The sequence below is a fragment of the Lagopus muta genome, chromosome 1, assembly GCF_023343835.1.
Source record: "Lagopus muta isolate bLagMut1 chromosome 1, bLagMut1 primary, whole genome shotgun sequence".
Taxonomy (NCBI): domain Eukaryota; kingdom Metazoa; phylum Chordata; class Aves; order Galliformes; family Phasianidae; genus Lagopus; species Lagopus muta.
The window spans coordinates 14242003-14258520 of NC_064433.1; the positions used below are offsets into that span (position 1 = coordinate 14242003).

The window sequence follows — 16518 nt, forward strand, 5'->3', positions numbered from 1 at the left end:
TTTTCCTGTAATGTTTGTTTTTGATTGGAGGTGCCTAACCTCCCTTTTTGAAACAGGTGGCAGCTTTGAAGAGACGTTGATTTGCTGATTTGCTCTGCTACCATTCCCTTCACAGATAACACATTTTGTGAAAAAGCTCAGTATTACACCAAAAGTAACTGTGATCTTGTGCACATCCTTCACGACAGTTTTAGAAAACACCATTTATTTCATTTCTCTGTTCTAAAACAGCCTCAGCAAACCCACTCTTTAAGAGCAGGAAACAACACTGTAATTTAGGAGTACTGAGAAGATCTTAAATCAAAATAAGACTAAAGTAGAGCCCCTCAACAATGCATTTGATCCAACTCTAGGATCACGAGACTAATATGTTTTGATAGCACAAATTGAACTCCAATTGTCAAGCTGACATTTTCAACAATAAATACATTCCTAATAGAGGCAGCTGATGTGGCCATACCTCTGGCAGAAAGCAATCAATCCATCTGTTACTTGGCCTCCTGCCTGATCACAACAACTTATTATAAAACACAGAATCCATTTTCAGAGTCTCTGAGTCAACAGGGCTCGGCCCTGGGATTCCTCCCGTAAGTTACAAATAATTGGGATGATTTACTATTTAGTTCAATGTTCCCCACATGGCTAAAGGAGCCTTTTACAATCTCTTTCCACCTAAGAAAAATGAAAGATTACCAGAATCAGTTTGCTGGGTTTTTTTTCTGTAAAAATGTGACACTGTTTAACAGCAAAACACATAATAATCTGAACTCTACTAGTGATGCCAGCTGATGTATTAGTACACAGAGAACACTTTGCAAAAAAATTAGAGACATAATTTAGAGGTTGGAAGTGTGAGATACAAATGAATTGAGGGAATGTGAGGTCCTTGATAAATGAGGATAAATTAAAATGAATGCCCCACTTTAAAAATAACCAATTAAAAATTAATAATAAATCATAAATAAGAACTTAAGTTCTTGAAATGACTTCTAGTTTTTTGAAGATGGAATATTTCAAGACATGAAGGGGGGAAATCACCTGTGAGTTCAGGCAAAAATGTCAAGGAAGCATAAAAACATTTCTGTTGCATCCTCAGGACATTCTTGTAGCTTTTAGCATTTTTTTTTTCTTTTTTTTTTTTTTTTTTCTTTTTTTTTTTTCCAGAAATATGGAAATTTTACATTTGAGGAATATAGGAAAGAAGCTCTTCAGCAAAGGCATTCAAAATCTTCCACAACAACCATTTTGGGAAGAAACACGTGAAACTAACAGGAGAGGGACAGTTAAGTCCTTTATCAAAGAAAAATGACCCATCGTCATGCTCACACTAAACATGCTAGAACAACAGTAACCATCAAGTTGCTCCCTAAGGGATATATTTTTCCCCCTTCTTTTTTAATATTCTAAAAACCAGAAAAAGTTGAAGGAAAGCAGCAAATGGCCTTTCTGTGACAGAAATGACAGGGTTTATCTCTATGTTTTGAATCACAAGAGACAAAGGCAATGAACAAAATCATCAAAAGTGGTCCTTCAAAAATGAGATCCTTTAAACAACTTCACTTTCCAAAAGCTGCTGGCACTTATTCACCTAAAACCAGTTTGTTGAAGGAATCTCAACAAACTGAAAAACCGAAAGCACTTGCAATCATTTGCCAACTGAAAATCCTGCTCCTCGCACTTGACATTTTTTCAAGACTCCAGTTTACCCAACTGCCAAACCCAAGTCTCCAGAGATTTCAGAGACAATGTGTTGGTCCTGATATCTCTGACTGTAACAGTTTACTAAATTTTCCATGCTTGCCAGAATAATGACTGAATGATTAATCACATTTCATGTTATCGCAACAGTTGTTGGTCCTAACAAAGTGGACTACTAAGAATGTACTTCCAGATGAGAACAGCATCCATCTATCTGCAAGACACAGAAAGTCAGGAGGTTCAACATCATAGGATTCATCTATACATAGAAAGCATAATCAGTTTATTTAATTGCCATTTGCCATTTTTTGTATCCAGTCCACACATTAGCTGGGATTCTAATACTTCTATGCTGTGGAAATTTACAAAGGAGCTTAACGCTGTCAAACTCTAATTAGAGCTGCTCCATAATTATAAAATACAAAATACATTACAATGTTAACATTCTTTGAACTATTGCCAATCAATTGCCAAATAATAGAATTAACTTGGCAGGAGATGATTTAGAGCACAGTACAACAAAATGCAGTAAGGACTGTGCAGTCTTGCTCTTCTTCTACCTGTCAACAAAACTGCACAGTAGATTTAAAGAAGTCTTCTAGCCTCCTTCCCAGCAAGATAAAATGAAGCACATAGTACTCTCAAAACCAGCCTTTTATGCTTGGATGATTTTGTCTGGAGTTTAGCCAGTATCACTTAACATCACACATTTGTTATGTGAGTCACGATCTAACCAGCAAAAGACAACATGAGAATGAAGAAAATGCTTCATGAAGTTATTTTTTAATGCAACTCTCCCCTCTACATTTTTAATTCTTTTTTTTTTTTTTTTTTTTTTTAATTTAAGTGTTTGGTTTGGTTTTTTAAAGTGCCTTATCAACTAGCTACTTCTAAATATTTTCAGGCCATTTTAAGTAGCTTCCTAATGAATGTGGATCTCCTTAAAAAGCTCTTTTGATCTTTCCATTAAAACAAAGGAGATCCTTAGCTGACCTCTAACCATTTTCAAATTAGACCCACTGCCATCTCTTGGTTTTGTTATTTTGCTGTGAAATAGTAATCTTTTCTGAAATTATTTTAGTATATAATAGCCTCCTACATGTTCTATTTAAATACCTATTAATGAATTCCTTTAATGTGCCTAATTCTGAATTCATATTTTTATGTTCTCTCATTTAGATAGTACTGTTCCAAGTTTTTGAATGACAGTAACACCGTGTCTTCAAGGTACTAGTGTAAAACAATTAATACACATATTTCAAAGAGAAGTGGGGAAAACTTAATCTTTTACATTACTTACACCAACTGACCTGTTATTTACAGAAAACCTTTCCCAAAGTGTCATTTCCCTATTGCTCCTGACTACTTGTGAGTTCATTACATTTCATACTTCCTCCCAAAGTTCACAATATTCGACACTTAGACAGGAGGACTAGATACATTTCCCTGGAACTGTCAGACAAATCTCACTGTTAGAATATGTCCTGAATAGTGTTTTACCACAAAAGAAAACTCACAATTCAATGTAACATCACCTAATATAAGATATAGATTAATTTTTGTAAAAACACACTAAGAAAATGACCATCAGAAATTTAGCACATGCCATTCCAGTCAGAACTCATCATAGTTTTCAACTCAGAACCATCACAAGTCTCATAAATTTGATGGAGATTAAAGGTGGTGCAAAATTTGTAGCATATGAGCAGTATCTTCACTTCACTGGAAGAATTTGATTCCAGGCAGTGTCTGCTCTCTCCATCTCCCTGTTCTCCCTTACTTCATTGAATTATTCAGTTAGTTAAATTTAGCTGTATCAAACTGGAGTGGGGAAGAGAGAAGAACGGGAAGTAAAGATACCTAAACCTTATAGTAAGGGCAGTAAACAAAGAAATAGCTCACATCAACTATAAGATTTTGTTAGTACAACACATTTAATTCAGAGACTTTGTACGAATTAAATGAGCAAAACAATTTTTTGTTTGTTTTTTTGTTTGTTTGGTATGAGGTACATTTTCCCTCAGGAATATATGTCAGTAAAGTCAGTCCAACAGGTGCTTTCCTCCATAAACGAGGTTCTAATCCTTTCCATTTCCCCAGGAGGAAAGCAGAATTATAGCCCTCCTACATCAACACCTTTCTTTCTCGCAATGTGTTATGGATATTTTTACTTTTGACAAGGCAGACAATTGAGAACTTTTTTAGTCTAGCCCCTTTCTGCCTTTTTGTAGAGAAACATTAAGTATAGACAGAGAGATTCAGGAAAAAAAAAACCTTGTCTCCACGATTACTAAGAAAAGACTAAGATCCAGTCCTTCCCATTCAACTAGTTCATCCTTGCATTATTTCAATTTTTAAACCACATCTCACATTTCTACATTTCTCAACAACGTCAACGATTGCAGCAAGATGCTCCAATACAGTCTCTGGATCCTTATAACACACCTTAGCCTTTTCAATTCTGGAAAAAGAATAAGCCATTCATATTGCTTATAATCTAAATAACTCACTGAAAACAGCTTATGTAAATCTTCATTTCCCCAATCAAACGCGACAGACACTTTTTCTTCGACAAACGACATGAAAATTCCGTGTAAATATGCTCCTTCTCTCTCAGTTCAGAGTTTAAGCTGAATTAAGTGTTGTTTCTCTATTCCACCTGCCCTTCTAGCATTTTCTGTCCTCATCCTCTTTACTGCAACAAGGTTTACAAACTAAGGAGAAACAACAACAAATTAGAGATTGTTTTTTAAAAGCATAAACAAAGAGCAGAGCACATTTCATTATAATCTCAGAAAGAAATTCTCAGGAAGATCTGTGAAGCCACTGCATGACAGAATTCAGTTTTCAGAACTTCATCACCAAAGGCAAACTGCAGCCTATTTTATATTGACTACCATATATCAAATGCAGCATCAACCCACAAAGAAAGAAATCAAGGAAAAGATTAATCTGTGACAATATCATAAATAGTTATGATGATGAGAGGGATGTGCAGAAAGTTGTCATCTATTTTAAACGTCAATAATTACAAACTAGTTTATAAACATACTTCAAAGAATTGACCAGCTTTTTCACAGTAAATTTGAAAGAAATAAATTTTCTAGAGCAGTGTAAGAAGAATGCAGACAGTTTTCTCACAGTCTGACTCTGCAAACAAAAAAAACCCAACTAATTCCAACCCATTCTAAATAGCTAGCGAGTGGATCAGAGATATCTGATGGGGAGATGTCAGCGTTGAATATTCAGTAGAAGTGGAAAATTGGAAATACCGTTAGAAGTAACAGTACGAGATTAAGCCGCTGAAGCAGCATTAATGAACAGCATAGCAGCTGAGGATGTAAGTAAAGCGGAATTTGGAATCTTACACCTGCAAATGACAAGTTCAAATACAAACTGTGTTGAAGGACAATGAGAGATAAATTGTTTGGCTCAGTTTCAGCCTTAGTGGAAAGCAGGCATTTATTAAAATCTTTGCAACATGTATCACTGACTTTCAATGCCTTGCAGTGAGAGTGGTGAGGCACTGGAACAGGTTGCTCAGAGAGGTGGTGGATGCCCTGTTCCTGGAGATCTTCAAGGTGAGGCTGGATCAGGCTATGGACAGTTTGATCTAGCTGTGCTGTCCCTGTTCATTGCAGGGCAGTTGGACTAGATGACCTTTAAAGGTCCATTCCAGTTCTAAAGATTCTGTGATTCTATTAATCTTATCTGAAGCCTCAGGAAGAAAGCCTGTGATAGAAAGGATCCGAGAGAAGAGAAATTCAACTTTAAAATGATCCCTATAGAGTACAGATAGAACACAATGATGGGATAATGCACTGAGCCATACAATTTTTGTGGGTAATACTAAAAATAATTTAAGAACAACTGCAGCAAAGCTGACTTTTCATTACATATATTTTGATGCTAATCTTATGTAATGCATTTGGTGCTGATCAGCATGACAAAGATCAGCGCTCTAAAAATATCTGAGCATGACAGACAGATGGATGCTACTCAGCCTATATATCAATCCATTACATTCACTAAAAATAGGACACTGCATTACAGAAGGCATTGGTTGCACTGGCGCACAAGAAGGTGTTATCTCAGCTGGTTCAAAGAAAGATTTGGCTACCAAAAGAAACTGGTGAACTCCTGAACGCTGAGAAAACCTAACATCCAAGAGCTTCCTAGCACACAGCCAGCAATACGTGGAGCTGCAAACCAGCTATACCACCACTGATACGTGCTCTTTTCAAGGGCTAAGAAGCTGGAAGAAACAGCAAATGCTATATGAAAATCAGTCATGTACGGCTGACAAGCATCACCGACAGAAAAACATGTTGAGGAAAGAATATCTTTTGAAGCTCTGGCGTTTTAAGAAAATCTTAAGACCAGAAATGTTCCTGAAGAATAAAGCAGCATCTCCCAACTTCTGCCTCAGAGATTTATTTACATCAGAAGCATGAAAGCATGAATTCCAGATGCAAGTAAAAATTACCCCAATCTGTCAGCATTTTAAGCTTCCTCTTGAACAGATTTCATATGCCGCTCTCTTTCGATCTCATTCACATCTTGGCTACATTCACAGCAATAAATTAAACAGCATTAGGAAAGGTTCCTGGACTGTGCACATGATCATCTCCACTGCTGAACTGCTGGGACAGTCCTTAGCAAGTGTTTGGCCTAAGAAGTCACTATTCTCCCAACTGATCTCCAGAGATGGATCACAGCTTCACATTGCAGAGATTATGCCCAGAAGGACCGTGGCAGGCAGCCACTGTGTTTGGAGGAGAGCCCTCACCAGACCCGAGGCAGCCTGCTTTCTACCAGCTGGCCTCAGGGCCCAGGCACATCCCAGTGGTTGGGATAGATGTCACTATTCCATCCCACGCCAGGGACGTAGGAAGTTCACAGCTAGGAGAGCAAAGGAGGTCCTGAGTGTCAGTCAGAAGTCTTTGCTAACCTTGGATTCTTGACAGAGCGACAGATATTAACATAAACATCAGAACAACAGCATGGAACAATTTAATACACAGCCTTTCTGTAGCAAAAACAGACACGTTCTGCTGATCTTTGAAGTGAGGCCAGCACTAACCAGAACAAGCCTCAGTGATATAAGTTCGCCTTCAAACAGATGAGACCAAGCTCATTTACTTATATTCATTGCTCTGAGGTCAGTCAGATGCATTTCTTTCCACACCTATACTCTGTGGGGACAAGCAGTGAATGATTGGGATTTCTGTTCTCTGAAGGAGGGGTTAAAATGACAATAAATTGTTATATTTTTGTGTTTCTCATTCTCTCTATTGGTATTTTCTTTCTTAAATAATAATGCAGTAAGAACACCTGTGATCAAAAACATGTTACTCATAATTACGATGGATAGTAATACTTTCTACACTAACACAGTTCCAATTACAATCTTAAGCACCAGTTAAGTGAAAGGGAGATCTCAGTAAACACACAAAAGATAAAGTTTAGATATAGTGTCTATTAATTTTACTCATGGAATTTTTGTTTTGGAGTTGATTCACATTTAAACATTAGTCCAAGCAAGTATTTTTAAAATATGTGAACAAACAACGCAAGGCTAATTCAAGGTTTCCCTGTTACTTCCCAAGAATCTTTCTGTACTACCATATTACTGCTCATATTACTGCTCCAGCACTCTGCCACTGGTGCACAGTCTAAAACCATATACAACGTTACGTAACTCAGATATTTACTTAAGTAAATGTAAATGAATCTCCATATACTACTGTGATCCCAAATAGTGAGAAACAGCCTGCCCACTCTTCATCACACATGTCAGCTGATGCTGACTTTTCCCTGAAAACAAGCCAGAATTTCAATGCCTAATTCTCCAAAAAAATAAAAAAAATCCAGACAAATATACTTGTGCACTGAGTGTGCAGTAGTCCATTGCCTCTGGGATCAGAATGCCAAGTTCTTACTTTGTGTTTTGGCATGTTCACTAATAGAGGTTTTTAATACATGGATCAATGTCCCGCCCTTGAAAACATGTAACAATTTGAACTTCAGTGTGGGTACTCTACTTTTTGAGACACTCACATCTTCTCTTTAATCTCTGAATTCACTTCTATTCCTGGGTCTTCAGCATTTTTCCTTTGAAATGTAAAAAATACACCAAATACCATCTTGTTTTTGCACGAGGCTCAGGGGAAGAATTCTTTTAAATGCCAGGAAGTACTGTAAATTCTCTTCTCTACAGCTGAAAAACATTCAGGTAGCTTACACTAGGCAAACCTGTTAATCAGAAAATCCCACACTCGCTGCCTAGGGTAAAATCCTGAGCAGATGCCAAGCACCTCCCATAAGCTGTGAGCAAAGGATAGATTTGTAGCTCTCCCAGAGCACTGCACACAGGCTGTAGTTTGGGCCTCCACACCATTCATAACTTTTGTAAGATATACGACACAAGTCCAACCTTATTTAGTTAAGAGAATTTAAAAAAAATATTCAAATTCCGTATTTCCTTCCTCCCTCATTACACCCACTCTCCTTTTCCATCTTTTGAGTGCTTCCCCTTTATAATTGCTTGCAAGTCTGACAGTGGGGAAGATCTCCATTAAGTCATCTGCCTGCAGCCTCTTGTCTCTTGTTAAGATCCCTTTTTTGGACAATCTGTCAAAATTTATAATTCCATAAAATACAAACATTCCATATTTAGGAACTTTGTTCCAATTACAGGAAATCACAGCTCCCACTGACTATCTACCCTAGCCATAGGATAAATCTGCCTAATGTAATGTGATCATACAGGTTCCTGCTTTGTCTGTAAACAACCAGACCTGACCTTGCTCTGTTTATGCTCCAAGCTGAACGAGAAAGTTGTGCTTGGCCTGAGCTGGTCACCCTGGTTTGAAGTGAAGCTGTCCTGGGAGCACAGCAGAGTGAGTTAGTGTTTGCCTAAACCTAAAGCACACCATTACATGTAAAAGTGATTTTTAAGACAGTTTGATCCTCCAAATGCTAGCATAATCACTCCCACCTGCTACAAAAAGCAAGTGGGCAGCCTGATTTTTACAATTCTGCCTCTGACAACTGCCCTTTGCTTGTTTAATGGTCAAAAGACACCAGCCCCCTTGTCTCTGGCATTTAAGCCTTATGGTAGTAGGTGGCATGGCAAAGCAACCTCCACAACACTGACAGCAAGGGAAGGACTGCTGTGGAACTCTGACTGCAATTACTAAAGACATTCTGATAGGATGGCTGTAGCTCTGGTGAACAAACCACTAAGAAGCCTTCAGGTTTAAGAAGTAGGAGAACTGCATCTTCTCTAAACAACTGCATTGTCATGTTCACAGCGCAACACATTCCATCTCGGTGCACTTGGTGGGTGTGTTAGTGTATTTCAATCCACCCACATGCAAAACTGAACAAAAATAGCACAAAAGAACATACAGTACTTACATTTCCACTCATAATACATAAGATAACTGAAATAATCACTCAAAAGGCAGAAAGAATGCAACAAAAAAAGACAACAGTAAATATTACTTGAAATAGTCCTGCACTGGGTAGGGAATAGACTAGATGTCCAAACAGGTCTCTGCCATCTCAATGAAGACAAAGGATATTAGAATTTATTTTTCTGCTTGTTGGCCAAAGTACCAATCTTGAAAACTCCCAGAGCTTTTAGTTCTCAGTGTTTCATGACTTGTCTCTGCAAGACATCCGGTTCTAAGGATTAGTAAGAGAAATAATACATCCCTATCAGCAGTCAAACCAAAACACAGTGATTGCGAAATTGCAACAAAAAGATTTCCATTCAAAATTCAGCTCAGTAAATGATAAAATTACAGCTAGTAAGTTAGGGAAATGTAGTTTTGTCTTTACTTCCAATCAAAAAGTGACTATCATTTTCATTTTTATATACATAAAAGAACAATCTAAGAAGCACACCGGGAGAAAGAACGACAAAAAAACAGAAACTCAAAGATGTAAAAGACTCCTGAAATCAATCACCTCTCTTTGCCAAAAATAGACAACCAAAATCTTCTTGGTCACAAAGCATTACTGCAGATTATCACCCTTGAGCAATAGTCTTCAAAGCGGCATGCGTGCACCACAGGATTTATGCAAGATGACGGGATGGAGAAGAAAATATTGAAACTTCAATAGTACATGTAGGGTGGATTCTACAGGAACCCACAAGAAAAGATGCTATGCTGTACCTCACCGAGGAGGGGCTGGTGAGTAATGTGAAGCTCAAGGGCAGCGTTGGCTGTACTGACCACAAAATGGTGGAGTTCAAGATCCTTAGGGCGTCAAAGAGAGCACACAGCAAACTTGCTACTCTGGACTTCAGGTGAGCAGACTTTGACCTCTTCAGGGAACTAACTGCTTGACAGGGCGATATAAGAAAAGAGGGGCCCAAGAAAGCTGGTAAGTATTTAAGGACCATATGCTCCAAGCCCACAAGCAGCACGTCCTAAGAAAAAGGAAGGCAGATAAGAATACCAGAAGGCCTCTGTGGATCAGCAAGGAGCTCCAGGACTTACTTAAGTGCAAAAATAAAGTCTATAAGGAGCGGAAGCAGGAATGTGTTACCTGGGAGAACTACAAAGAAGTTGTCTAAGCAGCCAGGGATCAGATTAGGAAAGCTAAAAACCAGACAGAGTTAAATCTAGGCAGGGACATAAACAAGAAGAAATTCTACGGGTATATCAATGATAAAAAGAAGGCCAGGGAAGATGTGGACCCTCTCTGGAAGGAAACTGGAGCCCTAGTCAAGAGGGATATGGAGAAAGCTCAGGTGCTCAATGACTTCTTTGCCTCAATCTTCACTGGCAAGGACTCTCCACACTGCCCAAGTTGCAGAAAGCAACAATAAGAACTTGGAAGATTTGTCTGTTGTTAGTGAAGATCAGGTTCGAGACCATCTAAAGAACCTGAAGGTGCACAAGTCCATAGGATCTGATGAGATCTCCAAGGGTTCTGAGGGAACTGGTGGATGAAGATGCCAAGTCACTATATTTGAAAGGTCATGGCAGTCTGCTCAAGTTCCCACTGGTGCGAAAAGGGGAAACATAACCCTCATTTTCAAGAAGGCTGTGAATGCCCCCTCCTTAGAAGCATTCAAGGACAGGCTGTATGGGGCTGTGAGCAACCTGGTTTAGTGGGAAATGTCCCTGCATGTAGCAGAGGGGTTGGAACTAGACAATCTTAAAGGTCCCTTCTTATCCAAAACATTCTATGATTCTATGTATATAATTTATACATATAACAGTAATGCACACTCAAAAAGTTTTTTCTGGTTACAGTACATGACAAAAAACATCTGGAGAACATTGCCCTTGAGATTCCCAACATGCAATTACTGCTGCCATTTCAAAGCTACCTAATGAAGATGCTGGTAAGATACAAGCTCACTTTTCTGTCTCTTCTCAACTACAAATTACATAAATGGGTCAAAATCTTAGAGGCAGATTTGTGAGCTCTGATCTTTTGTTAAGCAGCACAGATTCATAAAAAGAAAAAAAAAAAAGGGAATTACTCAACTACTTCTTTGTTTTCAGGAAATGCAACTTAGAAGTTTCTCGTAAATCTCTCCCCTCCATTTGTACGTACTGTCAGTATCTGATGAAATATTTGATTTCCCTTATGTGGCCAGATAAACATGACAATTTACTCCATGCGTCAACAAAGATGGTAACTTAGGGTATTTGCAAACTGGAATAATGAACCCCCTTAAAAACTCTTAAAGAGAAAATTTAGTGGGTATTCCTTTGTTTGCTTGTTTTTTAAGTTAGGGAGCCCTTACTTGTAGAAACAAACAAATAGTTAACAGATAAAATCTGCCTCCATAAGCAGCAGGTATGTTATAAAGTATGGAATGGATTACAATGTGCAAATTCAGAAGAAGAAGATTTCATTCTTATCCAAAACACAAGATCAGGTTTTTTAATATCTTTTCTGATCGGGAACGATAAGGACATGGAAATGCTGACTGAACAGAAATCTGTAACGTCTGTAATAATTACAAGAATGCTTGGGCTGTGTGATTTAGGAAAATGTGAACAAGAAGACACAAAATAATAATGAAATAGAGAAAATACACCAATCACTCTTCCTCAGCATCACCTAACAAAACACAGGATGGGTGAGGAGGTTAAAAGTTAATAGCTTTACATATATTTTTAATTAATGCTACGTGTAATTGTACCTTCAAACTACGCATTATAAGAACATCTGTCATTACGCTGAGTGAAACAAGTACAATAACTTTGAATATGTCATGGCATACAACAACATCAGGCATTGGCAAAGGGTTAACTAAGTTACAGATTCACCCAGCAACAGAATAAATCTACCTACTGCTCACAAGTAGTTATTTATATCTTCTTTGAAATCATTTGAACCAGTGAATACAAGAATAGGTTTGAGGCACGGCAACAGCTGGTGAGAGGAAACAGGAAAACCAAAAGCCAGCAGTGTACAGACTCACGAGCAATGGAAATAGACATTTTGGATTCATTGGAAAATATCTTTTGTTCTTGTTTTTATTTTAATTGTGCATGTCCATACTGCAATATGCTGCTATTACTCAAAGTTAAAATTCTGAATAATAACTTTCTTTTTACTTATTCTATCTAAAGCTAGCTAAAGAATCAGTGATAAAGTCTTAGTAAAATGTATCTTTTTTTTCTGAAATAATTATTTCATCTACAAGGAACTGAAAGAATAGCAACCTGATATCAGTCTGTTTGCAGTTTTAGAACTTCACATTTATTTAACATTCTCACCATTCAAATCTACCTACAGCATCCTGCCAACAAGATTAAAACAATTTAAAAAATCCTAATGATTCTTAAAAGTACCCTTCTATCTTTCTTTGTGGAGAATTCTGATATTTTTTTTGTTTTGTTTTGTCTACTTTTGATTTGCAAGATAACTTTGTTGTGAATTCCTCCATGAAACTCAATTTCCATCTTTAGCACTGGTAGATTATAGCTATCAGAAATCAGGCATCAGAACAGAAATGTTAAATGGTCACCCTTCTGAGCTTTAGAAAGCTAACATTGTAAACTGGATTGCAAGACTGAATGAAGATTGCATTCTTGGCTACACCACAAAAGTGTAATGAAAAAGTGGTGTCTGACATAGCTCCTGTTCTACACATGGTGAACATTTCAGGCTCAATCTGTCTGCTCAAAAATAGGCACAAAAAAACATTTAGATGTTCTAGACTATATCCCACAAGGCTGGCAAGCATGATGTAGGACATGTGAGAGATGCTCTTCTGGAAAGGCAGCTGGAGGCCAGGGAAGGTATTTTAGTATTTTACAGATGACACCATACACTTTGGCACTGCGTTAAGCCCTTCCTGTTTCTTTTTTTTTTTTTTTTAAGATATATATCAGTAAGGAAATTAAAAATTGCAAAAACAAAACACAACAAAACAACCCCCACCCCCCAAAAGTAGCAGTGCAATACACAGTTTGTATTGTTTCACAATTTGCAGGTATATCCTTGAAGGATTTTCATTCTGTCAGTTTGACTAATCCTGTCTCTTGATTTTTCAGTTTCAAGTGTTATTTTCACTCAAATTCAAGTAGTTCAAGGCCTTAGATTTCCTCCTAACTCCTACATTATTTTAGTTACAGTCAGCTAGCACAAAGCCACAAATCACATATTTTTCAGCTTACTTCCACAAATCCTTTTCCTTAGGGCTTCTTAAGAAATTGCTAGCTGGCTGATCACAGAATGATGCACGCTCCTGAACAAGCCACCGGCCAGATTCAAACTTTAATAGAAGCGGTGAGCACAGCAGACCCTGGTGCCATCTCAGTTACAGATGATAAGTATGCCAGTATTTGACTTTACACACCAAGATAAATATAGATGTAACTTTACTTCCTTTTACTCAAGTTTCTTGCCAACTTAGTATACACACTAAATTTCTTTTTTGAGCAAACTCTAGTCTGAAATTATGGCACCATCATTTGGCATCTTTAAACGAAGACTCAACTTAAGAACTAACTTCTAAGATATAGCAAAATAATCCCAGTACATAGATTTATTTAAAAATTTTAAATATTCTTCATGGCCTTCATGACTGCTTCAACTGTATTCCTTTCCCATACACTAGCTTGCAAACTGCCAATACAATTCATTAAACAGATATGGTAAACAAACTATTTGCTGTTGAATTTCAAATTTTTAAAGCTATTCAGAGAGAGCATGATTACACTGAATTGAATAATCTTGATTTTATTTAAAGACAACAAGATTATTTTTAATTAATATTACAACTTCAATTTTCAGTTATACACACAAACTGCATTGGAATCCATAGTCTGTATGCTCGAAGGCAAAACTTAACTGAAAATATTTCCAAGTGGAAAGCTTTCAAAAGTTTTGTCTATCCAGACAGCACTACTATTATGCTGTAAATCTACAAAAAAGAGAACATCCTACACAGAAAAAAAAAAAAAGGAAGTTTCAAAAATGTTTAAATTACTTACAAGCTGTTCAGACTTTACACCATAGAGCTGAATGGTCTTTGCCACATTTTTGGCCACAGCTAAACTGAGGTCTGGATCAACAGCAGCCACATTTAGCTCACTAGAAGCAAAGATTGCAAATCTTAATTAATAACTTAGCAGTGCTGCATTTAATTGATAAAGAATTACCTACAAATACAGTTACGCAGCAAGTCAGCTTAGAAGAAGTAATACATAACCAAGTCTTTCTAGGCACTGTAATTCAGTTTACAATTTAACAAGTCATTTGGGAATTTTATGTGCAGAATGTTCCTATTCTGGTAAAAATGAGCAAAGTTTAGGAATGACACTTCAGTTTGAAATCACTATTAGTAAGCCATTCAAAAATATTGACTGCAATTAACTACATTCAAGCTTTGGCAGCAGCCTTCACACATTACAGGTGAATACATAGTCATTCAACTCTGGAATTATATGAGCTGTGCAGAAATACCCAGGGGATGCCTTAGCTTGACACAACTAATAAGCCATGTTTAAGGCAATACTACGTAGTAACAAAGGCATCAAGGGAGTGACAGGGTACAAATGGAAGACAGAACAGATTTCTAAATCACTTCCAGTATTCCTTGTTCATGGAACCCCACAGATCTCCATCAGCTGGGGCTGCATTCATATATACTTTACTGTGAATGCAGACAAGCACAAAGAGAATCTGAAGTGAATGTAATGCAGCCAGTGATTAGTTTCTCTCAAGAACTCATAAAGATTCCCTCCCCATCTTTCCCCAAAGCCTTATCTTCTCTGCACCAAACAACCCCAACTCTTTTATCCTCTCTTCACAGGAGAGTTACTCCAGCCCTTACATCTTTCTTATGCTGTGTGACTCAGAGCTGAATGCCATTTTCCCTTTTCCTAAGGCAAGGAGGAAAATAACATCAGCAGCCACACAGATAGGAATTTTCTGAGCATTTCCAACTCCCAGTCACAAGTACAGTGTCCATATTTAACATTAACCAAAAAACACACACATACACACACTGAAGTGCACACTCACAGCGCAAGAACACTGCCCACCATTTTCAGGCTCTACTAGACAGACTAGTCCTTACCAAAGTCTGAGGAGTGAAAATACTCCCCTGCTAATTTAAGTATCACATTTTACAAATTCTAACTGGAATCATCATCATCAACTATCATCTCACGGCTTCGCTGTAACAGATTACTCACATTAGGGATTACCATTTGCAGACAAGTAACTATTATTTTATCTTTGATACAGTCAGAATAATGAAGATACCAGACATTTACAATAGGCATAAAATTTCTCTTCCCCATGCTTTGTAAGCTCTAGCAGTTAAACTAAATGAATGTTTCAGTTGTTCCAGAACAACTAAACACAGAAGAGAAATCCTGACTTAATTTTTATGATAATCAGTTATAGAATTAAAGAGTAACCAATGTTTTATTGGTAACAAAGTCTCATTTCTTAAGTTGTAACATTAAAAAAAAAGTCACCAAAGATTACATTTTTCAATGTATTATATGTGCATACCTGGCTATCGTTTTGATGATGCTGTCAAGCTCATCAGAAGAGGGAGGGTTCCGACCTCCAGGAGGGAAGACAAGATTGATAGGATCAAAGAGTCGAGATAGGGATTTTGACAAATAAGCAGCTTCATATTGTTGCAGCGAATCTTTCAAGGCCTTTTCTGGGCTGCAAGGATGAGACAAAATTAGTACATTTTAAATTAAAGTACCCAGTAGCATTGAACCTTTTCAGATCATACAAACTTTACAGTATCCAACACGTTTTTTCTTTCTGCTATCAAAGCACATACATTTGAAAAAAACTGAGTACCGAATAACAGCCTGCTTCTCACTTGAATCACGTAATTGGTCAGGCAGCCATCCTGCCCAGCTCAGTACAGTTCCTAGCCCTTTCCTTAAGACCTATGTGGAATCCCCAGTTCAAATTATTCCTTGAGAAATAATTCTATAAATAGTTCTATAAACACCAGCTAAAATAATCACTTTATTTTGCAAAAGTCCAGAAATCTTAAGCCTGTTACAGTTTGAACTTTCCAGTATCTGCCAATCAAATAATACTTTTCTACAATGTATAAACATACAAACTGTGAATCATTACAAAGTGAATGCTTGTCACACTCCAGTGATTGTGATATCATTAACAGAAAGCTACTGTTGTAATTGCAATATATATAAAACTGAGTTTTGATCATTCTGCTTTTTCTTTTCCCAAAGAAACAAAAAAATAACGTAATATTCAACATAATATTACCAAGCACTTTGAGAAGGACAAGTCAATCTAACACTCCTAATTATGTATTCTAACAAGAATCTC

At 37.3% G+C, this 16518-nt stretch overlaps 1 protein-coding gene across 2 annotated transcripts in view; it reads right to left on the minus strand.

Moving 5' to 3' along the window:
- Positions 1 to 16518, minus strand: part of COG5 (component of oligomeric golgi complex 5) — a 180251-nt gene that overhangs the window by 29013 nt on the left and 134720 nt on the right. For both annotated transcript variants that reach the window (XM_048945602.1, XM_048945604.1), the window contains exons 13-14: positions 15709 to 15870; positions 14178 to 14277 (exon numbers count right to left, since the gene is read on the minus strand). In XM_048945602.1, the coding sequence (XP_048801559.1) occupies positions 14178 to 14277; positions 15709 to 15870 (262 nt within the window). The remainder of the gene's footprint in view (positions 1 to 14177; positions 14278 to 15708; positions 15871 to 16518) is intronic.